This window comes from Candoia aspera, chromosome 1 (assembly GCF_035149785.1).
Source record: "Candoia aspera isolate rCanAsp1 chromosome 1, rCanAsp1.hap2, whole genome shotgun sequence".
Classification (NCBI taxonomy): domain Eukaryota; kingdom Metazoa; phylum Chordata; class Lepidosauria; order Squamata; family Boidae; genus Candoia; species Candoia aspera.
Genome location: NC_086153.1, coordinates 343004045 through 343021724, shown reverse-complemented (window position 1 = coordinate 343021724; position 17680 = coordinate 343004045). Strand labels below are relative to the sequence as shown.

Genomic DNA, 17680 nt, shown 5'->3' with positions numbered 1-17680 from the left:
AAGAAGGTGCGAGACAAACGGGGACGAGGCCCAGGCAGGGCGAGAGCGGGCGTAGACTTCTGCCCCGAACCCAGATGGCTGCCGCCCTGAAAATAAATGACGGCGGAACCCTCTCAGAGGGGCGGAAGCAGCCCGCCCCTTCCGCCCTGAGGGGCGGGGCGCTCCGTGACGGCCAAAGGCTGCGACCCCCGGCGGCGGCGGCGGCGGCGGCAGGTAGGGGCTGTGGTGGGTCGTTCCGTCCCAGGCCGCGCGGCCCGGAGGAGGGAAGGCGCGGCCTCTCCCCGCCGGCCCGGTCGGCCTCCCGCTGCGGCGGCGCGAAGGAAGCTGCCCCGCCGGGTGAAGCGGGCCCGGTAACGAGGGGCTGTGCGCGGCTGGAGGGGCCTTCGGGGCTGCCCCCGACCCCTCGTTCACCCCCGGGGAGCCCAGATAACGGGCTGGGGTGGGGTATCAAGGCCTTGGGGGGCGATTAGAGAAACTTGAGATGGAGGAACTGAGGGAGTCCCTGGGGTGTGACTTGGATACCTTCCCAACAGCGACTTTAAGAGGTATGGACTACAACTCCCAGAATTCCCCAGCCAGCCATTCTGGCTGTGGAATTCTGGGAGTTGAAGTCCACACCTCTTAGTCGCTGCGGTGCAGAAGCCCTGGTCTAGACTGCTCAGAACTCTTCAGACGCATTCAGTGACCACCCTGTAAAGTAGATTCGTATGGAAAGCAGTACGGGAAGTGTCTTGGAGGTGAACCACTTTGAACAAACGTCGTTTCAGAAGCTTTTGGGTTGTGTTTCCAACTCAGGATGGGGCATTTCAAATTTGAATGGTTTGCATTTGAATGGTTTTTCACGCCTCTGGGGAGGACTCTTGTTGCTGGTTTCCAAAGGGGGGGGATAAATAGGACTGTGGAGTTGGAGGTGACCCCAGGAGTCCTCTCCTCCAGCCCTCTGCAGTGTCCAGGAAAGCTAGTTCAACCCCCTGTGAGGGGGGGCTGCCCGGCCTCCTCTTAAAACCCTCCAGAGATGGAGACCCCACTGCCTCTGTTGGGAGACTGATCCACTCTTGCACGGGTCCTACCACTAGGAAGTCCTTCCTCGTATTTGAGCGATGCGTAAGTAGCTGCAGCTAGGATCTGTTATCTCTGGTTCTAGTTTGGAAAAGAGTTACTGACCCCTTTATGGAGCTGAACCCAGCTATCCTTTCCTCCAGACTGAACATCCCAAGTTACTTGCTGAGTATTTGGGAAAGTTCATATATGTTTAGACGCATCCCCCTTGCTCATACAGGTAGTCCTCAACTTACGACCACAATTGGGACCGGAATTTCCATCATAAGTCGTTGCGGTCATAAGTCGAGTCACCATGTGACTGGACCTGGTTTTATGACCATTTTTATGGCATTTGTTAAGCAAATCCAGCTTCCCCAAAGGGCATTTTTTGCTGGAAAACAGCAAAAAAAGTCGCAACACGCAAAATGCAAGCCGGTTGCCAAACGCCTGAAATGCAATCGTGTGACCTCAGGGGTGTGGTGCAATGTTTAGCAACGCTCGGAAATGCATTACAGGCCATAAAGAACCCATTCAGAGGCCATTGTAACTTCAGACCGTGGTTCAACAAATGATCATTAAGTCGAGGACTATCTGTAGAATTATAACTTGGAAGGGATCCCAAAGCTTATCTAGTCTAGCCTTTTGTAATGTGTGGGAAAACCAACCATTTTTGAGAGGTGGCTGTCCAACATCCTCTAAAAATATCCACAGATGGCAATCCACAGCCTCCCTAGAGAGACTCTCCCACTTTTATACAAATCTTATAGTCAGGAGGTTTTACCTTACATTTATATGAAATTTAGGCAGTTGCAACTTGTGCCTGATATTTCTGACCCTAGATTCTATGGGAAAAGTATTCTTGACCATCCCTACCTTCCCTTTATAGTCCTGAAAATTAATAAATGTATTTATTTATCAAACTCATATGGCACCTGACTCCCAACAACTCTGGGTGGCTCACGATAGCCAAAACAAGGAAATTTAATATAATTAAAAAGAAAAATATAAAAGATGGCAAGGACAACAGACTGGATGGAAATGAAGCAAGGGGTCTTACTTTCCCTTACCAAAGGCCTGAGAGAAGAGCCAGGTCTTCGTGGCCCTTCTAAACAACAGCAGGGCAGAGGCCATCCAACTCCTGGGGGGAACCTCATTCCAGAGGACAGGTGCTGCTATGAAGAAGGCCCATTTCCAGGGTCCCGATAGACTGAAGATTTTATAGTTGTAGTTATGTGAATTTATACAAATTTTTTAAAATTTGTAGTTATGTAAATTTTTTAAAAAATTAGGGATGCGGTGGCACTGCGGGTTGAACTGCTGAGCTGCTGAGCTTGCCGATCGGAAGGTTGGCAGTTTGACTCCGCGTGACGGGGTGAGCTCCCATTGCTAGTCCCAGCTCCTGCCAACCTAGCAGTTCGTAAACATGCCAATGTGAGTAGATTAATAGGTACCGCTTCGGCGGGCAGGTAACGGCATTCCATGTAGTCATGCTGGCCACATGACCACGGAAGTGTCTACGGACAAACGCCGGCTCTTCAGCTTTGAAATGGAGATGAGCACCACCCCTTAGAGTCGGACACGGCTGGACTTAATGTCAAGGGAAACCTTTACCTTCACCTTAAATTTAAAATATTTGTAGTTATGTAAATTTATGCCACCTAGTTTGATGTAAGTTAAAATACACTGAAATTGATATTTGGATTATTTTTTTCAAGCTTAAACAAGTGAAAAAATCCACCCTCCCAGCATGTTAGCCATGCTGGCTCAGATGATGGGAGCTGTCACTCATCACTTCCAAGGCAGCACGTTTAGCCGGTTTTCTTTCTCTCCAACTGTTAAGGCGTGAGCACCCTGCGGGATGCCCAAGAAGTTCCAAGGGGAAAATACCAAGTCGGCCGCTGCCCGTGCGAGGAAGGCTGAGGCCAAGGCAGCGGCTGATGCCAAGCGGCAGAAGGAACTGGAGGATGCCTTCTGGAGGGACGAAGACAAGCACGTCATGCGGAAGGAGCAGAGAAAGGTACCGTGGTTGAGTCGGGGAGGGGGCTGTGGAGGAGAGCGGTGCAGGATGTCGGAGGAGGAAGTTTGCTGCCGGTGGTTGGGAAGCCCTGAGGAGGCCCGAGTTGCTATTCCTCGCAATTTCACATCTCCTGTTAGAGGAGCAGGAATGGGATGGTTTAATGGAGAAAAATCCTGGGATTTTGTAAACATCCTTAGAGCGTGTCTGAGTTGAATCACGTCTCTGGGATGTGGAAATTCAGGAGTCTCTGGGCAGAGTTGATACGTGAGTCAAGGGCCCGGAGCAGTGATGGGGGGGCTGTGTTTCAGGCAGCAGCTGCAAAGTCGGACTGTAGCAACCGCATCTCCAGGTAGGGCTTGGAAAATGTTGGGGGGGGGTACTTGGCGGGGGGGACCGGTGGTGTGGCCCACCATGAGCAGCTTCTTCATTTTTCGTTTCTTTTTTATTTGTTAAGGTGGCTTACCACTAATTTTTGAATAAAATTCAAAACAGTCCTGATTAAAGCTGTGTAGCACTTCAGATGTGAAAGGAAAAAGGTGCTTTGGAGAGTGTGAAGGCACTTGCATGGCACTTGTCTGCAACTCCTTGAAATAGCTGTGCGTTTTCCCAGGATTGGTGGCTGCCCTCCATGCAGCAGCACAACCCCTGGAAGCTATGTCTTAGTTTCAGGAGTTGAAGATAGTGCTACGTGTGCAGCCAGTGCACCTCATGGGCATGCCCATCACTGCCCGTGCTGCTGTATTCTGGACCTTGGTAGTCTTCAAGGGCAGCCCCACGTAGAGCGTGTCGTAGTAATCAAGCTGTGAAGTGACTCGGGCACAAATGCCTGTCTGAAGAGTCTCCCGACCTTTGGAAAGGCCTTTCTGGCCACAGCTGCCATCTGCTCTTTGAGCAGGAGCTGTGAGTCTAGGAAGACCCCCGGATTGTGCACCTCTCTTGAACTGGGAAGTGCAACCCCAGGTGAAAGATGGCATATCCACGGACCTGCGTCTAGATAATCCGCTTCGTCCAGGATCCTCTGCAATTGCAGGCTGACCACCTTCTCAACATTGATTGATTATGTGCCATCAAGTCATTGCTGACTCTTAGCAACCCTAAAGTAGACAGATTTTCCCCAGGAGGACCTGTCCCCAACCTGGTCCTTCAAGTCTTCCAACAGGCCCCCGGCACCACCGTAACAGAGTGCATCCTGCTTGCTGCTGGTCCTCCTCTTCTCCCCTTTCCTTCCACCCTTCCCAGCATCAGGGCCTCCTCCAGAGAGCTGCCGGGTCCGAGCCTCACGTGCCCAAAGTGGGATCGTTTGAGCCTGGTCATTGGTGCCTCGAGTGAGAACTCTGGGTTGGTTTCTTCGATGGCCCAATTGTTGCTTTTCTTGGCTGTCCATGGTATTCTCAAGAGCCAACACTGAAATTGAAAAACATCAATGTTCTTTCTGTCTTGCTTCTGCAAAGTCCAGCCTTCTCAACAATATTCTCTGAAAAAGGAAGATTGGAAACAAGACAATAGTTACCTGAAGTAGTTGGGTCCAAGGGTGGCCCCTTGAGGAGGTGCTGCACCACCCCCTCCTGCAAGACAGGGGGTACCACCCCGTCCCTCAAAGAGACCGACACCACAGCACAGACCCAACCACAAGTCACCTCCCTGGCTGCTTTCACAGCCCAGGAAGGTTCTGGGTCCAATAAAGCGGTGGCTGTATCAGCAGCAGCGAGAACCCTTTCCACTTCCTTGGGAGTCGCTGGTTCAAACTCGTCCAAGATCACGCCACAAAACAGGCCTCCAGGCACCGTGGCTGGACCTGCCGCGTCGGAGTCCGACTTGGAGTGGATCTGAGCGACAACGTATCCAGCCGATGGCCTGAGCATTCCTCGTATTCCGTGTTTTGGATTCAGAGACGAAAAGCATCCGCCTTCTCCCTGCTCCGAGCCCCAGCAGGCAGTGTTTTGGCTTCAGCCCCATTTCCCAGCATTTGTGCTCCTCTCCCTTAGGAAGGCAGCTGCTCGGACTTCTACAGCTGGGTGGGCAGTGCTAGGAAGCCATGCCGGCCACCTCCTGGGCCCGGCTGGCCCTCGCGTCCAGCTGAGCCTCCCTCTTTTTGCTTTTAACCTGCAGGCATTTACGGGGGGGGGGGGCTGCAATCTCTTGTCCACCAGCCCCCGCGTAGAAATTTCCTCCTTTGTAGCCAGTTGCACCTCTGCTGGGCCTGCTGGCCGCTTCCCACCGGCAGGCAAAGTCCATGCCACTGTCCACCGCCGGGCCTTTCCTCACCGGGTTCCTGTCAGGAAAGCATAAATTTGGGGCAGGTTGGCCGGGCCCTTTTCTCTTTCTTGACATTGGCAGATTCTTGGTTTCAGTGGAATGTCCTTCTTTTTCTCTCTTCCTTGCCCTGTTTCTAGCAACGGGTCCCCTTTTTGTAGAGCGGTTTTGGCTGCCAAACATCTTTCTCCAGCCTCTGAGGGCAAAAAAAGATTGCCTTTCCTCCTGGGGGACCAGGGTGGGGAGAGATCACCGTAGAGAAGATCTATCTGTACAGTTGCTAAGAGTCGACACTACCTTGACAGCACGCAATCAATCCATCAGTGCTCCTGGAGTTGGCTTAGAAGTCCTTGAAAGATAGAGTGCTAGATCTAACTGACGTGCTGGAGGTGACTGGGGGAGCCACAGGGTGCAACCCAGGTCCCCAACGCCCTGCGGGTCCCCCACGGTCTTCCCTCCCCTCCAAGAGCTGAAAAGCTCTTCCAATTCTCCCCCATTCTGTTCGTTCTCAGCTCTTTCCGAGGCAGGTTCCGGGGCCGAGCCTCCTTTTCATAGGGGGCCTGGTCCGCGTTGGACCCTGACCGTTGGGGGCGGAGGGGGATGGCCTCCAGGTGAACCCGGAGCTTGGGCAGAAGGGAGTGCCTGCCCTTGTTCCTTGTGCAATATTGTGCATGAAGTGCCAAGCCGCGGTTCTTATTTATTTTATTTATTTATCAAATTTGTAGGGCCGCCCATCTCACTCAAGATGGCTCTGAGCAGTGTGCAATAAAACCAACAATTAAAGGGAGGAGGGGGCCAGAGGGGAGGACAAAGAGCGGGATAGGCCACCGAGCCTGCTTTGCTCCCTCTTGCATCCCCTGCTCGCTGGCCTCTCCCCCTCTTTGCACAGCGTCCCCCCTCCGGCCCCCTCCTCCCTCCTTCCTAAGCTTTTCCCGCCTCTTCCTGCCTTGTGGGTATTGAACCCGCCTGCCCACCGGCCTGCTAAACCTTGAGGGTTCTGCTTGAAACGAAGGCTGGGATCTGGGTGGATTTTCCAACCCTGGAAGGAACTATTTCTTTGCCACAGCTGCTCTCCGGTGGGGCGGGGGGGCAGGCTTCCAACGTGATTGCGAGGTTGGGGGTGCTGACTTGGCTGCCCCCCCTCAGCCGCGGGACTGGGTCGCAGGGCGCTTGGCCACTGTGGGGCCACTGCCCACGGCTCTGGGGGCAAAGGTCTCTCCACCCCATTTGGGGTGGCCCAGAGACACCCCCCCTTCCAAGAGGGTCTGCACTGAGGAGGGGGCCGAGGGAGAGCCCCCCCAGCCGGGCCAGTCGTTTCTTTTTATAATTTCCACTTGCAGAAAGGCTCTATCGGCTGCACTAATTGTATTTACAGAGCTGGTTCAGCTGCATTGTGGGGCCATCACCCTTGCGATTGGCGGGTGAGGAACCGGCCGGCACTGTCATTCCTGGTTTGGTGGGCGGACAGGGAGAGGTGTGGGGGCTCACTCTTGGCTACTGAGAGTGGCCTGGCTGCCTTGGTCCTCTCTGGCCATTGAGGCTGGGGGGGAAGGGGCTGTGCCCTGGGTCAGGAGCCCTTGGGAACCGTGGCTTGCTTCCTGGGGGTGGGGGGGCAGCCCGTTCTTCCGGGCTTTCTCTTTGGCCCAGGCAAAGTGCTTTGCGCGGGTTTTGCTGTGAGGTTGTGAGTCTGGTAGCAAAAAGAGAAATGCCCCAGGATAGTACCATCATGCACACAGTTGCAGAGCGTTTCTCAGCCTGGGCCGCTTGAAGATGGGTGAACTTCAACTCCCAGAATTCCCCAGCGAGCATCGGAGGGAAGTTGAAGTCCACCCATCTTCAAGGGGCCCAGGCTGAGAAAGTGCTGTAGAGAGTAAGGAAGATAACCTTGACCGAGATACACAAGATCCGTTACTAGGGTGATGAGGTGTAAAAATATTGGATGTCCACAACAAATAGATGATACTTGTAAGTGGCTCCGATGGACACCTCCCAAATTTGGAGGGGAGGAGGAGGAGGAGGAACAGCACCATCAGACTGGAAAGATTGATGTCAGCCGCACCAGGCCAACCAGACCAGGAAAGGCTAAAACCCCTTTTATTGAGATCATCACCTTCAAGGGCAGAATCCTGCGAGTCTCCCGCAGCACCGCAGGAGCCAGGCGTTCCAGGGAACCAGGCCACCAGTCCAGAGCCCCGTAGACCCGAGGCAGCTTCTGGTGCAGGTGGGAGGCAGCCTTTGCACCCCGGTTGGCCCTTGCAGCCGAGAGCAGTTTGGTCCCTCCTGGGGAGGACAGAGGGAGCCCAGGAAGGGGTGTCTGGTTGCCGTGCCTCGGTAGGCATGGTGGGCTCGGGGCACTGGCTCTGCTGGGGCCGCTCCTCAGAGGGTGAGCCGGGTCTTGGGCCCCAGCAGATGGTTCTTGCCTCGCCGCACAGATGGGGCAGCCTCCCCGCCCTCCCAAACTGTTGGACCAGCCCCTTCCCATCCCCACCGAGGGCTGAGATGGAGCCTCAGATGCCTCTCTGGCTGCCTCGGGGATCAGCCGCCTTTCAGGCAGGTTGCGACCTCACCAGGGCCCCATCTGCATCCCCCAGGAGGAGCGGGAGAAGCGTCGCCTGGAGCAGCTGGAGCGCAAGAAGGAGCTGCAGCGCTTGCTGGAGGAGGAGGATGCCAAGCTGAAGGGCAAGGCGCCCAGGCCGCCTGGCCCCGGGAAGGTCACCCGGGCGCAGATTGACGAGGCCCTCCGGAAGGAGCTCAAGGAGAATGGAGACGCCCCCCCTGGTGAGTGTGGCAGAGGCGTCAGCGGCCTCAGGGCCCCTGCAGGGCAGAGTGCCCCAAAAGCCACGCTGGGCCCCGTGGGGTGGCGGGAGGGAGTGGGTCAGGCTGGGTGGGACGAGGATGCGGGGCCAAGGAGACCGCCTGGCTGAGGGGCCAGTCGCCGGTTCCAGGAAGCATTTCCCTTTTCGAAAAAGGGCCCTGCTCGGAGGTGTCCCCTCTCCTCTTGCCCTTTGGGGGTCGCTTTCTCCACCCCCGGGAAGCGGGCTGGGCCACAGGTTTGGTGCGAGAGGCAGCCTCCTGCCTCAGCCCCGCCATTTCCCCTGGCAGAGAAGTCGAAGAGCCACCTGGAGACGCCCCTGGAGGAGAACATCAACCGTCGGATCCTGGAGGAAGGCTCGGTGGAAGCCCGGACCATCGAAGACGCGATCGCGGTGCTCAGGTGGGGACAGGGCGACCTCCCGTGGGGGCCTGTGGGGCAGGGTGCGAGCGCTTCTCTCACATGTTGGTGGGCAGAGGGGCGTGGGGGCCAGCGCCAGGTCAGCTGGCAGCAGCCAGGCCCCTTTGCGAGTCTGGGGTCGGCCATGGCTGCGGAAGGAAGACCCAGCTTGAGAAGGAGGGACGCATGGCCGGGCGGGGCTTTGCCTGAGAAGGATCCCTTCTCTGCCCCCTTGCCATCTTGGAAAGGCGGCACAGAGCCCCCAGGGGACCTTTGCGAGCACTTTGCAGCATGGCATTGATGCGGGTTGCCTTTTGGGGGCATCACTGCGGGGCGGGCTTTGCACCCAGCAGAGCAAGCAGGTCTGTTTGTGTCCCTGGAGGAGCCCTTGGCAGGACGGACCCAGTCGGGGCCTTCTTGAGCTCTGCTCTGGGGGAGGGGCTGCAGCCCCATCTCCCTTCTTTCGAGTAGGGAAAGGACCCACGGCTGGGGGGCAGTGCTGCTCCTCAGAGGGGAGTGCCTGCGGGGGGGCCCTTAGTGGGGCCGGGACCCCTGCCATAGTCCGCACAGCGACAGGTGGGAGCCCCCAGCGTTTGGTGAGTCTCCTCCCGCCAGACCGGCTGCTGGGAGAGTGGCTGAACCGGCATCGGGGCCAGAATGCCGGCATGGCGATGCAACCACCCCCAAGCAGGCGGCCTTTGGGCTCCCCTGCCACGTGAGAGAGGAGCTTGGGTCTGGGTGTGTTGCAAGGGGGGTGATGAGGAGGCCGCCCTGGAGAATCGGAGCCCGCCGATGGGTGAGGCCGTGGTGGAAGGGGGCCGGCCCCCGGAAGGTCAGCACAGCCACCCCCCTCACCTGCCGCCCCTCTCCCCACAGCGTGGCCGAGGACCTGGACCGGCACCCCGAGCGCAGGATGAAGGCGGCCTTCTCTGCCTTCGAGGAGGTGAACCTCCCCCGCCTGAAGCAGGAGAACCCCAACATGCGCCTCTCTCAGCTGAAGCAGCTGCTGAAGAAGGAGTGGATGAAGGCCCCCGAGAACCCCATGAACCAGCGGCATGTGGCCTACAACAGCCAGAAATGAGACCCGTGGCCCCCTCCCTCCCCCTGCCCCCCATAGGCACCAGGGTCCCCCTCCCCCTGCAAGCAGGCACCAGGGCAGGGTTGCTGGCTGGGGGAAATGGCCCTCCATTTCCCTTTCACTCTCTACCCACTTGCTCTGGAGGCCTTTTCACCTTAAATCAGGACTTCTTCCCTTGGGAACGGGGCAGGGGGGCAGAAGTAGCCCCAAGAGGCCTGAGCCCACCCCCCAGCACCCCCTGACACCCCCACCCCATTTCCTGCAGTTGAATGGGATCGCCTTGGCCAGCCTGGCTGCCCTTGGAAGAGAAGCCGAGCTGCCCAGCAGGTTGGTGTCTGATTTGCCATGAGATGGTGGTGAGGGGAGGTCAGCCTTATCCTAGGAGCCGGGGGGCGGGGGCAATGCACTGGCCTCCCTATCCTTCGGGGGTTTGTGCCACCCCCTACCCTGCCCTGAAACGGAGCCAGGCCCTCCAGGCAGAAGGCAGTTTCCCCGAGGCTGTCTGGCTCCCCACCAAATCCAGATTTCCAGCCCAGCGCAGGGAGGGCCAGCTGAGGTAGCTCTGCATCCCACTGGGGCTGGGGATTTTTCATTTTGAAGACCCCAACTGGCTGTCCCACCCAAGGAGCCCCCTGTGACCTCTTGAGAAGCCTCCAGCACCCCCTCAAAGGGGATGCAGCTGCCAGGCCACAGGGTCTCCCCCCTTCCTCCTGCAAACATGGTCGGGCCCCTCTTGCTGGGCCCCTCTTGCCATGGGCACAAGGCTTCCTCACACGCACCCGGGGGGAACCACACTGTGGTGCTTGCCAGGGACCCCATCCTCCTTATTGCCAGAGAGTGATTTCTGCCCTTTTCTGAGGCCCAGGATCTGAGCTGGTCACACTCCGCTGTTCACCTGGGCTTCCCTTTCGGGCTTCTGCCCTCTGCCCTGGAACCAGGCGAGCCCCCTGGCCTCGGGGAGCCCCCAGTGGCCCCCCAGGGTTCTGCCTGCCCTGCTCTTGTACCCACAGAGCCCGCTGCAGCTGCGCAGGGATGTGGCCCATCTCGTGGCCGGCAGGAGGGACTCCCCGGGGCCCCGGCTGGCTGCCACCCTGCTGAGCCATGCTGGTTTTGAGCCAGGCCCTGGGCAGAGCTCTCTGCCTCCAGCTCCCGTGGGGCCCCTTCCCCTGGGCCGGGTTCGCACTCCAGCCCTTCTCCCACCTCTGCCTGAAACCTGCCCACTCGGGGGACGCTGGCCCCTCTGGCTGCTCCCGCCCCCTCCCTCCCCCCCAGAGCCAGGCCACAGTTACAGCTCTCCTCTCGAAGCAGTGGAGGGACTTTGAGCCCCCCCCCCCCCCGCCTTTGCCCTCCAGGTCCCAGAGTGAGCCCAGGGCAGCCGGAGGCTTTTTCTGCCCAGGGCTGGGCTGGGAGGAGGTGGACTGGACGGAGAGCAGGGCAGCTGTGTCGCTCCCTGCCAGCGGGCTCTCAGCAGCCAACAAATGAAATGCCTGCAGGTCAGCCTCTTCTGCTGCGGAGGGTTTTCTTGGCCATCATTGGAGCAGAACCCTGCGTGCACACGTGACCTCCACAGAGGGTCTGCCAGTCCGGCAGAGGCATCGCCTGGCACGTCTGAGCCAGCGGATCAGTCCCCTCATCGGACCTCCAAGAGACGACCTGCAAGAGAAGGGGTGGGGGGCCCCAGCCAGCCCCTCCTGCTTTTCCAGTTCCATTTGTTTAGGGAGAGTTCTGGACTTTCAAACTGTTGACGAATGCCTCAGCCCCACCTATGAACCCCCCTACCCGCCTGAGGGAATAAAGTGTGAATTGTGGCCACCTCTCTCCTCCACGGCTCTTTCGCCTGGCGGGGCAGGAATTCCCAGGTGGGGTTTTGCGCTGAGCGCAACCGGTTGCTCTGCTCCTTACCGGCCCCCAGGCTTGGTCAGGCCTCACGTGCCCTCCAAGGCCTGACACAAGACCACCTTGGTCCCCCCAGCAAAAGAACGTGGTGGTGGTGGGGGAAATTCAGTAAGCGGGAGTGGTGCCTGCCCTCAGACACCTGCTGCTCGGAGGTGGGGGAGGGTCGCCCCACTTCCCCCAGCAGCCTCCTGCAGTGGCTGGGTTTGGGGCTGGGCTTCCTGGCTTGTGAGGGATGCTGGAGCCGCCAGTGTTACAGGGAGGGGGCGTCACAGGCAGCTGGGGAGAGCCTTTTCCTGCTGGGCTGCTGCCCAGCCTTCAGCAGTGGGGATGGGGGATGGGTGCCTTGTGGTGGGGCTGCTGTTGGCTCTCCCCCCCCCCCCCGTAGTTTGCTCTTCCCCAGGGAGTGTCCCCTTCCCCTCCCGCTGTGGCCGCAGCAGCTCCTCTGCTCACCTGCTTGTGGCACCCGCCCTCTGGAGGTGTGGGTTAGGGCTAGGGTGGGACTCAGGGACGGTGGGAGGGCTCAGCACACAGCAGCAGCCTCCTGGAGTGATGCACCACCCCCTTACTCTGCACCAGAGGTGGGAGGCAGAGGTGAGAGTGGCCTGGCAAGGCGGCCCAGCCTGCCTTCCCGGACTGCCTCTGAACCTGAGGGCGAAGGGCAGAGGTCGAGTCTAACCCGGAGATCCCCCAACCCAGGCTGCCTCTTGCTTCCAAGATGGGGAAGGGGCCTGGGGATCCCAGGAGCCTCAGCACGTCCAGGTCTCTTCCACACACGCACACCCCTGCCCTGGGAAATGCGGGGTGGGCTCTGGCATTGCCCAGAAATCCTGTTCTCCCTTTGCCTTGTGGGGAGGGGAGAGCAAGAATGATTGGCCTCAGCCTGGGGAGGAAGGCGCGGTGGTCCAGGTCCTCCGCGTTGCCATGGCAGCAGGGCATCTTCCCTCTGCAGAGCCGCTGGGGGTGGGGGAACCTGGGCGGGGGAGGTGAGTCAGGCGGCCGCCGGCAGGAATCCTCGCCGGGCTGGGCTTCCCCGAGCGGCGCGGGGGCGGCGGCGCTCGCGCTTTCCTGAAGGCGGACGGGCGGTCGAGGAGTCGCGGTGGTGGGGGGACGGGCGCACGAACCTCCTCTTCTGTTTTTTCCGGCTCGTCGGCGGGAGAGAACAGCCTTCCCTGCGGGGACCCCCCTGCCTTCTCCTGCCGCTCCCCCTCCCGCCTTTCCTCGGTGACGGATGCGGGTGGGGGGAGACTCCCGGGCGGACCTACCAGCTCCGGCAAGCCCCGCGGCGGCTCCCCTCCCGCGCGCAAAGCGGGGTGCGGGGTGCGGCGCGAGCAAGGATCCCCCCTTCGACTTTGCGGTCGAGAAGCAGTTCCGCTCCAAAGCAGACCTTAGGGGGTCGTTAACGCGGGGGTCGGGGAGCCCCACTCCACGAGGCGGGAATCAAGGGCATCTCTTCCCGACGACGCCCCCGGAGGAACGGGGCCTTAGGGCTCGGGGGTCTCGCGGGCAGAAGGGGATGGGAGGCAAGGAGGGGCGAAAGGCGCCGGAGCGCTGGTCAAAGGCGCCCCGGCCTGGCGTCCTGAGCGTGGCCGGCATGGTGGGGGGAGGCAGGCCGGGGGGTTCCCTGTCTCCCGGGGGAGAGCCTGTGCCGGAGACGGAGAGCGTCCCTCTGGGGAGAGCCGAGGCGTCTGGTCGTTTTGTGGGCGAAATGGTCCTCGGTTGGGCGGGGGAGCGGAGGGGAGGGGCGTCCGGATTTGCAGCTCTCGCGTGCAGCGGCCAGCCTCGGGACCCGAAGGGAGAGCGCCCCGGAGCAGCTCGCGAGTGGGGCTGCCGGCCCGTGGGTGCAGCTGGGAGCCGCCGGAGGAACAGCGGGCTCGGAGCGCTCTTCCTGACGCAGCCGGGAAGGAGGAAGCCTGGCGCGAGCAGGACTCCCGCTCAGCCGCAGCTGGAGGAGCCCCCGCTCCTCGGCCCCCGATCCCCGACCGCGCCAGTCCCGCGAGCGGCTGCTGCTCGCGCCGCGTTTCTGCAGGGACTAGACGGATGCGGATGCGGATGCGGGTGAGGGGGGGGGGGTCAGCGCCGCTGCGGCTTACCGACCCTAAGCTGAGGCACTGCCTGCCAGGAGGGAAGGTCCCCCATTCCCGTCCACAGAAACACACGCGGGCTCCCTTCCGCAGCTCCGCGCCGCCTTCCTTTGCGTCCTTCCAGCACCTGTGAAGCCAGGAAGAATCCAGGCCCGCTCAGGAGAGGCAGGGCCGCCGGCTGAGCCTTCCGGGGACCTCGGGAACGCCCCAGCCGCATCCAGTCCGCTTCCAACCGGGCCTGGAGGCAGGCGCGCTCGCAAGGGGCGATTCCCTTGGACAGCCTAACCCATGGCCAGGACTGGACTGGGGCCGGAGCGAGGTTCGACCAGCCTGCTGCCGTCCCTCTCAGCTGCGGATGCTTGCAGGAATCTCCTTTGCAGCTGGAGCCACGCGCGGCCTCCCGCGGCAGCTGCTGTCCGGAGATGCCCACCTTCTGTAGATGCGGGACGCATTTCGGTAGCAAAACTGAGAGGCATCCTTGCCAAGGGTCCTCGATCGGGAGGCCCCCCTCGCAGTAACTCGCACCTTAGTCACTGCCGCTTGATTGCTGCAATTGTGCTCTACCGGGGGCTGCCCCCACCCCGCATTTGAAGGCGGCGGCGGTGGCGGCGGCAGGGGTAGTTCTGGCGTTCTTCCCGGAGCGCAGGTAACGCGCCGCTCCCGGGTGCAATTCAAGATGCCAGTTTTGGCCCATAAAGCGCCGCACAGAAGAGGGCCAGATTCCCGCTCGCCCCACCTGAACCGACGGGGCGGCACACTTCGCGGCCCTCCCATTACGCAGCGCCATCTCCCGGCCCTGCCTCCCCTGTCATGGCACCTGCCCCGTGAGCGGCATCGCCCTGCAAGGTGATACGAGGGCTCCTCCCTTGGGCATTTGGGCTGCGAGGTTGGGTGAGCCCCGTTGCTCAGCTGATAATTGCTGTTTTACTGATGACAGAATTTTTTTCCGACCTCAAGTAAATGGCATGTTTTAGTTAGGGTACATTGTTTTAGGAAGGAAGGAAGGTTGACTCATTTTCAATTCTGGTTCACGCAATGCCGGGGGATATTTTGGGCTGCACACGACGTGCCCAACGCGCCTTCCTTTGGGCGTTCTCCCGTCCCTTCTGTAAGCGGCCGGGGCCCGGCGGGGGGATTCTGCTCCCCCACTGTTGAGGGAGGAGGGGGCGGCCCCGGCGGCTGGGCTCCCCTTAGCGGGAAGGACGGTTAGGCTTCGGCGGCCTCCCTTTCGCGGAGCAGAGTCTGCGCCGGGTTCTGGCGGCGGCGTTCGTACTTTGCGGTCAGCTTTGTGAGGCAGCGCACGACGCCGGCCCAGCGTGTCCGCGGGCGCTGCTTCTCTGCGGGGCTGGCGACGCCGGAGTCGTCAGGCGTCTCGACCTCCGGCCGGCCGCTGAGGGCTCGTTCCCTTCCCGGCGCGGCTCGGCCTCCTGCACCTTCCAGGCCCGGGCCGGCGCTCACCTGTCCTGCGGCTTTGCCCAGCGCACCGCCGCCTGGTGCGGGCAAATCGAGGGGCGGGAGGGGGGTCGCGTATGTGTGGGAGCGCGCCTTTGGTTTCTCAGCGAGTGGCTGCAGCAGCGGAAGCGCCTGTCCCCCTTGGAAAAAGCCCCCCAATCTCCAAACCGCGAGGCCACCCCCTCGGTTCCGCCGCGTCTTCCCCGCCCGCCCACGACGGGATCCTCCTCGGTTCGCCTCCGGGCTCGCGGCGGGTCCTGCGCGCGCTCGCCGCCTCGGCTCCGGACTGCAGCGCCGCGAGTCCAGCGGGAGCTCCTGGGGAGGCGCCTTTGGCCCGGGGGCGCCTTCGGCGGGTGACGGCGGGGGCAGGAAGAGGGCCTCGGCTACCGCCGGTCGCTCGCTTGGCTCTCCGGAGGCCCTCTCCTGCCTTCGGAGCGGAGCGCCGGGGTCTTCCTCGTTCCAGCAGGACTGGCCGCCACGCCGCCCCAGGGGGACCGGGTAGCAGGCCTGGCGGCTCGGGATAGCGGCCCCGCTGCCTGCCCCGGGCGGTGTCCTGCCGACGTCCCTTCCCGAGGCCTGGCGCTGCGCCCTCCCGTCGCCCCCGCCCAAGTTGGGCGGCTCTCCCCGCTCGCTTGCCGGCGCCTGTGCAGGGAAAGGGGGCTTCCCCAGCCGGCTGCTCCCCCGAGCGAGGAGGGGGACTGGGGGAAGCCCGCCTCCTGCCCTCTCTCCCTCGCCGGAGGGAAGGAGGCCCGCCCGCCGCCCTGCCCAGCCCCTCGTCCTCCCCGGATGGCGGCGAGAGCCCGGGAAGGGTTCCCAGGCAAGCAGGAGAGGCACGGAGGGGCCCCTTTGCGCGGGCGGCGGCGGCCCCGACGCTCTTGTTCCTCGCGCGCGGGAGGGGCCGAGGCGAGCCGGCGGAGCTGGAGCCCCGCGGCGGCGACGGACGGACGGACGAGGTATTTGCAGACGGGCGACGGGCGGACTCGGTGGACCGGCGGAGAGCGGGGATCCCCCCGCGGCCGGGCAGATGCAGGTGCGCTCCCGGGCTCCGCGTTCTTCCCCCGTGCGCTCTGGTCGGGGCGGCAGCCGAGCTCGGCCTTCCTCGGGACCGGCGGTGGCGGCGCCGCGGCGATGGACCACCCGGGCCCCCTGCCCCGGCCCTCCCTCGACCGTGGCGACGCGAGCTGCCACTCCGCGGGCGGCTCCAGCGCTGCTGGCCTGGCCGCCTCCGCTGGTCCGCGCGGCTGCCGTCTTGCGGCCGGGTTCGGTGCCCAGCAGGCCGTAGGCAGGCAGGGCCGGTGGGCGCCTTGTGCCAGGAAGGGGGCGGGGGGCGGCGCGTTTGCACTTCCGGGGTCGCAAGTTTGCCGAAGTTGGCGTCGCCACCAAGCAGCAGAAAGACGGGGCGGGGGGGCAAGAGGCCGGGGGAGCTCTGCGGGGAGGGCCGAGAGCTCTTCTGGGGGCTCTGCTCAGAGCCCCCGCCCAGGCCACTGAGGATGCCCCCCTTTCCCGTCTCTGCTTCTCCTCAGGAGCCACCCCGGAGACTTGTGCGAGTAGGGGTGGGGGGTGTTCACTGCGGCTTCGCCCCCCGGAGGTGACTGGCTGTTTTCCGGCGGGTCTCTGCGCACCTGCCGGTTGCCGGACTGCTGCCAAAGAGGCTGGGGCGCGGGGGGCGGTATTTTGTCCCCGGATAAGTTTGGCAGCCCTAGTTCTGTTTCGGCAGCGTGAGAGGCACCCCCGTTGCCAGCGGTGGTCTGTTTCTAGGCGGTGTAATTTGCTTCTTTGCTTCTTTGTTGATTGATTCTTTAGAAGAGTCTTCTCACGGGGAAGTATACAATATAATCTAATATAATACACATAAGAAAACAGCATCACCAGGAGTTACAGAAGCTAATAAGCATGCATTTTAAAAATTTTTAAAAAGGGGCGGGGCATTTGAGTCCTCTTGGCCATCCACTGTGGGAAACAGGATCCTGGAGTAGACCTAAGAAGGCTCTTTTTTCATTGCTGCAAAGGCTTGGCTAATTTTGAGATGAGAAAATTTGTTTGTTTATCCATTAGGCATAGTAAGCGAGGATTAAATTTCCTGTGCAGGAATGGCTCTCCGTCTGGCGTGGAGGGGCTGTTGGGGCCCCAGGGGAGGAGGCCAGCCCTTCCTAGCACAGCCTGCTCTGACGCCCTTCAGCTCCTCTGTGTCAGCAGGACCATTAGCACAGATTGGCAATGCCAGTTTACACACCCCTGCCCTCTCTGCCCCCTTGCTGTGTTGGGGAAATATTGCGGTCAGCTGGGCAAGACGTACCTGTCAGATCCCTTTGCCCACCCACTTTTGCTCCTACAGTGAAACACATGTCAGTCCACCCTTGGGGGGGGGGGGCACTGTCTCTTCCAGGTGCTGATGGAGGGGGTCATGTCCCTGGTTAAAAACAGCCCCTGCTGGTGGCTTTTGGATCCTGTGCCAGGGTGAAGGGAAGATGAGTCATGACTCCCTGGGTACCCAGCAGCCTGTGCTGGGTGGCCCCTTCTGCTCCAAGGGGCAGTGCCATCTCCCCACCAAGGAGGCAGGACCTTGGCAGAGAGAAGGGGGGCATTTTCTAGTGTCTTTCAAAGTCTCTCCTGCCACTGGCCCCTTCCAGCGTTGGGTAGACAGGGCAGAC

The 17680-nt window shown here is 61.2% G+C and overlaps 1 protein-coding gene across 1 annotated transcript; it reads left to right on the top strand.

Annotated features, from left to right (window-relative positions):
- The first annotated feature begins 197 nt into the window (after positions 1–197).
- On the top strand, positions 198–9701 carry CCDC124 (coiled-coil domain containing 124). Its single transcript, XM_063291011.1, has 5 exons — positions 198–213; positions 2882–3058; positions 7903–8089; positions 8414–8525; positions 9399–9701. The coding sequence occupies exons 2-5, from the start codon at positions 2900–2902 to the stop codon at positions 9601–9603; spliced, it is 663 nt and encodes a 220-aa protein (XP_063147081.1). The 5' UTR covers positions 198–213; positions 2882–2899; the 3' UTR covers positions 9604–9701.
- Positions 9702–17680: the final 7979 nt, after the last annotated feature.